A 9,407-nucleotide genomic window follows, 5' to 3' on the forward strand; every position below is an offset into this window, starting at 1 on the left:
CTATGTAAACAAAATATGGGCCGAATTGGCGATTGTGGGCCTCGTTTTCATCATGTACGTTTTTTCATGCATTTGGGGGGGGGGGGGGAGGGGGGGGAAATTGTAATGTAATGGAACCGGGCATGCCCGGGTGATTAGTACTTAATAGTAGGATAACCATGCTTATGGAGGAAGAAATTCATGGAATAATGTACAAATTGATCTACAAACCTGACAAATCATTTAATAAATCATGAAGTGAGTTTCTTCAAAGTGTGCGTGTGTGTGTTTTAACATGTTTACCTGCATTGTTAATTTTTATGTAATTGTTCGCAGGGCTCAATATCAGTACAAAGGCTCCAGCAGTCTACTCTGAGGTCATCATCAAGATGGATGACTCGGACCTCACCCGCTTTCGCTTCCGTTGGCTCTTGGTCTGGATGTCCGACATGCTGGTCGGCGAGGACGTCCAGAAAGCCAAGATGCTGCTCCGCAATCAGCTAGGTCCTGAGTACGAAGCCATCCAAAACGATGGCCTGAAGCTACTGGAGGCATTAGAAAGAGAGAATCAGATCCATGAGGGAGACACGGAGCTCCTCCGAATGTGTCTTACAAAGCTGGAGCGGCACGACATCTTAGAAGCCCTGAATGAGTACGAGCGGGAGCGACAGGTGGTCTCTAGGAAGCTGCAGCTGAAGGCTTCCTCGGTAGATGGACCCTACTTCGGCCATGCTGACATCATGGATGAGATCGTTAGCGTTCTGGACGACGACACCCATGATCATGTCCATCTGGCCTGCATTAGCGGCATGTCGGGGACCGGCAAGACAAGACTAGCCAAGGAAGCCTGCTTTCGTCTGCGGCAGTTCCACAAGATGATCTTCGTGGACCTGCGGGAGTTGGAGACCATTGAGGCAATCTTCTTCGCCATCATGCATGCATTCGGAGTGGAGTGTCGAGATTACGAACCACAGGTCATGTACAGCTGTTTCAGGTCCTACGACCCCCGACAACATGGTAAGAAAAATACGCTCACTGTGAGAGTAACAATATTAACCGCAAGACATAATATCGTCATGCTCTGTTTACATGTGCACGTTCCTATGGGACCAAGCTCCTTTAAGAAAGCGCATATATATGTAAACGAAGTGTTATGTCTTGCGTCATGTACGTCGCGGGTCTAGTGAGAAGCCTTAACCTTGATAATGCACATGCTGTTCCTTGCTAGATTACCTACAAGTTGTTGGATGACTGATGAAAATTTGGATGAATTTAAAAAAAAAAAAAAATTAATATGAAAACGCAAGAAAAATTTGCAAGACCTTGCTCAGATTTAGCCATTTTAAGTTGTCTCATTGAAGTTTGTGGCGAAAAAGTTCTCATAACTCAAAGTAAATTTCATAAGCAAAAATGAAACAGAAATTTGCATTAAGTGCGCTTAAGTTGTTAAATAAAAGCTAATGATGCATGTATGCTACATGTACGTGAATGACTTTTAAATTAAAAACACAATGCGCGTGAAGGAATCATCATACATTATTGTTAAGTCACTTGAAATTTTACTATTTAAACAAAGAGTGATTTTCAATCCCTAGGTGGCGCCGTGTTGGTCTTGGACAGCACCGACCACCCCCTTGACCAAGGGTCGGCTGGCCGTCCCAACCCGACCTACAACGCCTTCGTGGACATGCTGGAGAACATCACCAACCTACCCAACAACAGACTGAAGCTGCTCGTCACGTCACGTTACGGCGTGGAGAACCTGGGAATCAAGAAGCGGTCTTTTGATTACTGGCGACTGGAGGGCGATCACGAACTGGCCATGGAGAGCGCTGTGGAGATGGTCAAGTACCATGCTGGCAAAGCGCAACTCAGTAAGATGTCAATTATTGTCACTCTACTACGGTCATACCGTTCTCCCTGGAATTTTATCTAGACTCTTTGATGTACCTTTTTTTTGTGAATGAACATGACTTTATTAGTGGGATGGAGCTTAAAACTCGAGAAATGTACTTATTCAAACTTTTTTTCCTTTATTTTTTATTAATGCACCACAGATGACAAAGAAGCTGAGGAGTTGGTTCGCTTCTGCGGCAAGAACCCCTTAGCTCTCAAAGTGGTTGCAAGCCGCCTCCAAGACCAGACGGTCAAGCCCAAGGATCTGATCCAGTACTTGTCTGCAGGATCAGGGCAGCAAGCCCTTCGCATCACCCGGGCCTTGAGCCATCTTGGGCTGGCACTGAGCGACCAGATCGGCCCGTGTCTGAAGACATCCATCGATTCCCTCCCGCAAGCCCATCGACGGAATCTTGTCAAGCTGTCAGTCATCCCTGGATCCTTCACTTTAGAGGTTGCCCGGGTAATTCTAGGCTATCCTCGTAAGCGCCAGATGGAACTGCAGCTAGACCTCCAGGCCTTGAAATATCGGAGCCTCCTGGAGAGCAAGCAAGAAGATGATGATGAAGAAGCAGGCGGAGCCTTTTCAAAGAGCCGATCCAAGAAAGAGGGCGGCACCAGATACTCCTTGCATCTTCTCCTCAGATCCTTCGTGGAGCAGATGGCTCGGGAATCAGAGGACGAAATGCAGGGAATCTTCAAGGAAGCCGAGGCAAAGTTTGTTGACTACTTCAGTAAGAGGATGAAGAAGATTGCTAAGATGCTTCAAGTCAAGGCAATGGTTGCCATGGCTCGTCTGCAGGATGATGCTGCCAACTATCTCAAAGTAGGACATTAGTAGGAACTTTATATAAAGAGTTGAATTTCAAACAAATAATCATTCAAGCTAGCCTGTTCATGAACTGCTCAACACAGTCTTGAAGTCATAATGAATGATTTGCTTAATGCTACTCCAGTAAATACTTGAAGAAATTTTAAAAGTCTTTAGAGTTCATTTAAATTTTGTTGAAACACTGACACGACTGACGTGAACTGGACAGTTTTGTCTTTTTAAGTGACTATTGTTAGTCATTTGACTTAATTAGGATGTTTTGTACCTCCTATATAAATAAAGTTAAGAACTGATCTGAGACTTTGTTTTCTTTCTACTAGGCTCTGCACATCATCAAGTCATCCAAAGAGTACCACAACCCAGACACCATCTTCTGGATGTACATTGTGGTGGAGATGCTTCTCTTCACCAACGAGCGTCTTAAGTTCTACCGCGAGCGTGCCGAGTCTGCCAAGGAGTGCGGCCAAATGCAGGTGTACGCAGAGAGTAGATGCTATGAGGTGAGATCTGAGACTGGTCTTGTTACACGAAAATACTCATCATTAGCCAGCTGCTGTTACATGTATATGATGATTCGAGCCAGCCAGCCAGCCGACCTTGGCAAGCTCGGTGGTTGAGTAGTAAGACGTTAGTCATTGTTCATCCCCTTATAATGATGTAGCGCCTTGAGCACCAGTCCTGGTGGATACGTGCGCTTTATAAATACCCACTATTATTATTATTATTATTATTACTTGTGAGCTGAAGTGTAATTTGACTTGCATTTGACTTTTGATCATCTTGTGATGCCTGGGTAACAACCCTGTTCAAAACCATCCTCAGGTGTACCAGCTGAGTGAGATTGGGCACAAGTCAGACACCCTCCTTCCCATGCTCCAAGAAGCCGAAGACGAACTTGAGAAACTGGACAAGGAGATACAGCCGATCAGCATCCAGCTCAGCCTGGCAACATGTTACCACTTCCGGGGCGACGTGTACCTCAATGACCGAGACTGGAAGCAGGCCATCCCACAGATCCAGAAGGCACTAGACATCCGCAAGCATTACCTCGGGGAGCACTTGCTGACGGCTAGGACCTACAACTCCCTGGGAGCAGCACTCCAGGACAAGGCGTTGATCGACCCGGGCCTGTCTCCGGCGTTTATCAAGAGTGAGAAAGAGAAGGCGATGGAATGTTACCGGAAGGCTCTGGATATCTGCAAGAAGACGGCGGGACCAGACAGACTGCACATTGAGGGACCGACTTTCCTCATGAACTTGGGTGAGGGATATTTAACTGTCATCTGATCCGTTGAATTTGTAATCAGTCTTGTTAAGGTTTTCTTTTTCAATGAAAGCACACATCCAGTAATAAGCATTGCATTTTTGTGGGTTTTTTAATGATCTTTCTTCACTGTCATGACTGTATTCTAACCAACACTTCATTCTTGAATTTTTTAGAAAGTGAAGATTAAACTATCAACCCTTACCCTCCCCATATCTTTAAAACTCCATTCTGAGGTTTTGGGGCAATTTTTTCAGCTTTAAGGAAGGTAAATCCCAATCCAGCTAAATGCAAGTACTCAATTTTAAAGTTCTAAGCAAAAATAACATTTGGAGTTCAGAGTTAAACGGTACAATCTGCATTCTTGTCATGTTTTTTTTTTAATGTAGGTACTTGCCTCCATGACATGGAGCAATATGAGAAAGCTGTTGAGATCTACCAACAGGCCTTGAAGGAGGAGAGAATGCTGGGAATGGATGGGACAGATAAGACCTGCACCTCCCTCAAGAACATCGCCATGAGCTACTACGAGATGGAAAAGTAATATTTTCTTCTCGATAGCCCACTCTTTGAAATATGCATGTTGTGTCTTATCCAATCGGGCATTTGAACAAATCACGAGAGTCACGTTGTAGACAGGAATTCAATGGCCTATTTAATGTGGCAAGTCGATGCAAGGATGTTTGCGTCTAGATCAAACAAATTAAATGCCTCTTAGACGCATCTAAATGCCCATATTAGACACAAAACTCCTTATAAGTCTATCTGTTTATTTGAGAAGATTTTGCACAATTGAGGCTGGTACGACTCGACCAATATTTCTTTTTACACAAAATGAGAGTCAAAGTAAGAAATAAAAATAAGAAAGAAATGCACTCAGTGCACTCATATTCTGTACAGTGGAGGATTACTGAGAGTTCGGGAAGCCAAAAAAAAAAAAAAATCACCAGAGAGTTCAGGTTTACTGATATGACATCGACAGAGCCCCCCCAAAAAGGGTATTTTGCAGGTTAAAATATCATTCTTTTCTATCCTCAACAGGTACGATGATGCGATCCCCATCGCTAAGAAGGCCATGGAGGGACGCAAGCGACTCCTGGAAACCCACCCTGCCACGGCGAGGAGCATCTACTTCGTTGGCTCGCTCAACCTGACCAACCGCAACTACAAGGAGGCGCGCAAGTACCTGGACGAGGCCTTGTTGATGGAGGAAGAATTGTGGAGGAAAGGGATGGCTCACAGCGTGGACTGGCCGAGATTGAAGAACAAGATCGAGTTCTTAATGACGACGCTTGGCAAGGATGCTGCTCTGTCGGTTTACAAGAAGCGCTTCAGGGTCAGACAAATTCATCAGAAAATTTGGGTTGTTGTTAAAGGGATGCAAACTGGTTGAGTAGACTTTAATTTCGTTGACATTTATTGAGAGGAATTACTCGCTGATTGGATGAGTTCTTAGTACTCATTTCTGCAATCCTTGACTTGTTTCTTTTTTAGCAAATTATTATTTGTGTTTTTGAGTTTGATTATTCTTGATTTGTGTTTTTTGTTTATTGATGTAGGAGGCAGAGAAGCCGTCCAACCAGCATAAGCCGAAGCTAGAAGCTCCCGACCATAGCGAGACAGAGTCAAGCACCTCATCGTGTAAGATGTTAAGTTGTTCAAACAGATATCGCCGAGGCCTTAGCCTCGAAAGTTGGAAAGAATCGTTCACCATGTAGTAGCACTCATACAGCTAACAGGATGACACGATACCATGCTGACATTGATTTTGTACATATGTTTGACTTCAAAATAAAGTAAAATTTCTCGGGGTTTTGCAGAATGGCTATTCTGTTGACGACCTTGAAAGTTTTTGTACAGCATTTCCTCATGTCCTTTTCGCCTGTTCTCCTTGCAGCCTCTGAATCGATTCAGAAAAGAAAGCGAGGGTCTATCTCCAGCACGGATTCCTCTGGTATTGCAGAGGACAGGGCGGATGGCTTGCCTGTGCAAGCTTGTAAGTATTGCTGATTTGAAGATCGGAAGAAAGAACTTACTCAAACCAAACGGCATCCTCCTATGGACTGTTCCTGACTTTTGCCATAAACCCCACCCACCATAAGCCCCTTCCAATATAAGCTCGCCCACCAAAAGCCCCGCCCACCATAAGCCCCGCCCACCTAATTTTCAAACCGAGTTTGACTGAGCTACTGGGGTAACCTGACCAGTGGTTGTGATCTTATTGGTCAACGTGCACTGCTTGATTGACAAACAGGGAGGGGCCATTGTGGCAATTTCAGAAGCCTAATACCCACCATTTAGTTTTCTACTGTGTTATGAGCTGAAAATACCTGTCATATTTTGCTTTCTAAATGATTCCCACAAACTTTTAGTACTTTTTTACTGTGAAGAATCCTCTTGAAAGTCTTGTGCATTGTAACTTTGTGGGATTTATACGGAGCCTGAAGCAAGTAATCCTGCCCCTTGTATCGTTCTCTCATTAGTAGAAGATTCTCGTTTCTAATCCTGAAATCACATTTTTGTTGGGGTGCAAATCCCATGGCATCTCTCAACAGTGTCTGCTCAAGATGCACAGCTAAGAAGCTCCAAGAAACGAGAGAAGAAGCCACGGGCCTCCCGGGACCCAGACGAGGAGACAGACTCCACCATCACCACCGTGTCTGGGGTCTCCGTCAAGATGGAAATGGGGGACATAGTGGTCCACTTCCCACCCCCTGCACCCGAAGGTGAGGCTGGGGCTGAATGGCATGGCTATGGGTAGGGGTAACACACTTGCCTATGGGAAGTGGCCTCATGAGCCGTAGCCGAACAATTCAGACGCAGCTTAGGACTAGTTGGTTTTGGGGAGGGCTAGGGGGACACTTGTATCCCTCATTTCCCCCTCCCCCCTCCCCTAATTCCAGACTTCCCCAGTAGCACAAACTACACAAATATAATGTTTTCATTATTAAGGGATTATTCCAATAGTATTTACTCACAACGTTTTGCTCCTTTTTTGACTTCACAGACAAACCTGACACCTTTGAGTGGCCTCGCTGCATCATCTGCTGAGGTCAGAGGTCAAGAAACAAATAAAAGTCGTCACATGTAAAGAGTAGGACTAACTAATCTAGGCGTATGCCATTCCATTCGGTTGTAAAACGCGAGACGGATTTTTTTCTTGTACTCGGATGTGAATCATGTTTAGACAGTGAAAATAGTGGTAGATCAATGTGTGTAACTAAATAGAACCCTGTTGTATTTTCTGCAAAAGTACTATTCCATTTTTAATTTGCAGTTTTTTTAAGCTGTGGCAGGAGCTTCGGCATGTCACTTAGTGGTCGGTCGGTCGGTCCATCTGTCGGTCTGTCTGTCCCCCAAAATTGAACAAAAATATTTGACCAAAAATAATTGACTAATGGAGTTAGACCAAGGTATTTCATAAAAATTTGTATTTTTGTTCTTGATGTCGTGTGTTGTAACTTGCCTTGAAATTGAACGAAATACTGAAAAAGGGCTGTATGGATTACAATCGGTTGAGTATATTGCTCACCAAATTTGTGTACTAAGCCAAATAACAGACGAGAACCAGTCGCCACTGATATTTGTCTTGCGAAGTTTTGACGGGTAACTTGTTTTTGCTCAGCTTCCTTGACCACCCGTCCTTTGCAACCTTGCTATTTATCAAAAGAAGACAAATAAACTCCAGGTACTTTCTTGCAATCAGAGCCCCACAGGCTTGAGCATTGGGTTTTATCTGTGGTTACTGTAAAACAGTCTCGGCTAAAACCAAGAGTTGGGTAGGAGCTGTAGCCTTCCCAGTACAACGCCTATGAAATACACGTTTAATCACTTCAAAAGCCGGTGTTGACCATTGTTAAACAAAATATGAACTTTTTTATTTTCTTCTTGAAGAATATGGCGATGTGTAAAATATTTAATCAAGATTTATATTTAAAAAGTAGCTAGCTTGAAGCAAACTTTATATATTATTATTGTAGCATTCCATAGGAGTACTTGCCACAGATGTATTCCTTCGCTCGTTACTATACAACTCCCCTGTCCAAGGTTGTGAGGGAACTAGAATTTATTTGAACTTGCCTCTTAAGTTGCTGTGAATTTATGTTACACAGATTCAGTGCGGTTTGGTTTAAACTTACAAGATATTTAAAAAAAAAAAATTAGACTAGTTTAAAATGTGCATTATTATATGGTCGAAGGATCAGTAGAGAGAGACAACTGAATACTGAAATAATCAAATTTTAACTACATTTTTTAGCAGTGTTTTCTTAAAGTTTTAATAACTTTGCATTTTCTTGTCTTTCAAGCATAACAATTTGATTTTTTTTCTTGCAATATTTTGAATGGTAGCTCATGCGAAATCACACCAATTAACATCTTTGTATTTTCCGTTGCCATAACTTTTGAAACTTGTTCACCTCCGAAATGGAGGTGAACTTTTTTCAATTTTCAGAGTATTGGTATTTGTCATCTTTGTTATGTCTATGACACGTTTTAAATAAATAGTATTAAATTAGTGGAATAATAGTATTTCTAAGGAAAAAGAATTTGGCATCCTTCATTTTCATGACTACAAACACTCAAAACTATAAAGGCCTTTTTTTCTCAGTATTTTACTTTTTGACCTGTCGATAAATGCAAATTTTAAACAGCCGTAACTTGTCAACAGAATGTCTGATTCAGTGAAGTGCAACAAACATTATTGCTAGGAGAATGTTATTCTCTTTCCTAATACATGTATCCGCAAATCCTAATTTTGACTTCTGCCCAGTTCTGTCACATTTGGCCAGAACGCCCACAGATAGTTTCTGGTTCCATTGCATTCTTAATATTTCAAGGGAATACATGTACACATGTACATAAATGTCAAACATACTTATTCTATTCCAATAACTCATTCCATTCTGTATTTTCAAATGTAACTTTTATCTTTGTACATATATTTAACCCATGTGGTATCCTTGACCAAGTGCTGAAATTTTACGAACCTAGGGAGTCCATCAATGTGGTACTTAAATTGTAACAGTTTACCTATGTCATCATAACTTAGCTTGGCTTTAACAATCGCTGGAAATAAATTTGAGTGAGTTGCGCAGCAGATGCAGTGTATCAGTCCAAATCTCCATTCTGTTTTAGGGAGGAAATAAATAACTTTAACTTTGGTCTGAGAAACAAGAGTAGATTTTAATTCCAGATATCACAGCACATAGCTAATAGCTTTTGTAATGGATAAATATTTTAGGGTCCGTGAAATGAATTTTTCTTAGGAAGATATTTTGTTCAACTTTCTACTCTGAAATATATGAAAACTATTTGACAGTTTTAGGTTAAGTTTATTGAAAAGTGCACTTGTTTAAACATTTAAAATGTTCTACGTTTTTTTCCGGTCAACTGAGGGTGCTGTTGCTGTGATGTCATTCCAGGAAGACACTGTTC

General features: G+C 42.3%; 1 protein-coding gene across 1 annotated transcript; it reads left to right on the forward strand.

The window, feature by feature from the left end:
* Nucleotides 1-296: 296 nt before the first annotated feature.
* LOC119724253 lies at nucleotides 297-9,071 on the forward strand. The gene is made up of 11 exons (XM_038195216.1): nucleotides 297-996; nucleotides 1,575-1,853; nucleotides 2,037-2,701; nucleotides 3,028-3,207; nucleotides 3,530-3,968; nucleotides 4,361-4,511; nucleotides 5,013-5,307; nucleotides 5,531-5,612; nucleotides 5,869-5,967; nucleotides 6,527-6,697; nucleotides 6,979-9,071. Exons 1-11 carry the CDS (start codon nucleotides 369-371, stop codon nucleotides 7,020-7,022), a joined length of 3,033 nt encoding a protein of 1,010 aa, XP_038051144.1. The 5' UTR covers nucleotides 297-368; the 3' UTR covers nucleotides 7,023-9,071.
* Nucleotides 9,072-9,407: the final 336 nt, after the last annotated feature.

Source organism: Patiria miniata, unplaced genomic scaffold, assembly GCF_015706575.1.
Source record: "Patiria miniata isolate m_02_andy unplaced genomic scaffold, ASM1570657v1 HiC_scaffold_18, whole genome shotgun sequence".
Lineage (NCBI taxonomy): Eukaryota > Metazoa > Echinodermata > Asteroidea > Valvatida > Asterinidae > Patiria > Patiria miniata.

Excerpts from the sequence above, each read along its gene's own strand:
- LOC119724253 (XM_038195216.1), top strand. The coding sequence starts at position 369 with ATGGATGACTCGGACCTCACCCGCTTTCGCTTCCGTTGGCTCTTGGTC. Across the intron at positions 2,702-3,027 it reads ATGCTGCCAACTATCTCAAA|GCTCTGCACATCATCAAGTC; the intron begins GTAGGACATTAG and ends TCTTTCTACTAG. Across the intron at positions 5,613-5,868 it reads AGAGTCAAGCACCTCATCGT|CCTCTGAATCGATTCAGAAA; the intron begins GTAAGATGTTAA and ends TTCTCCTTGCAG.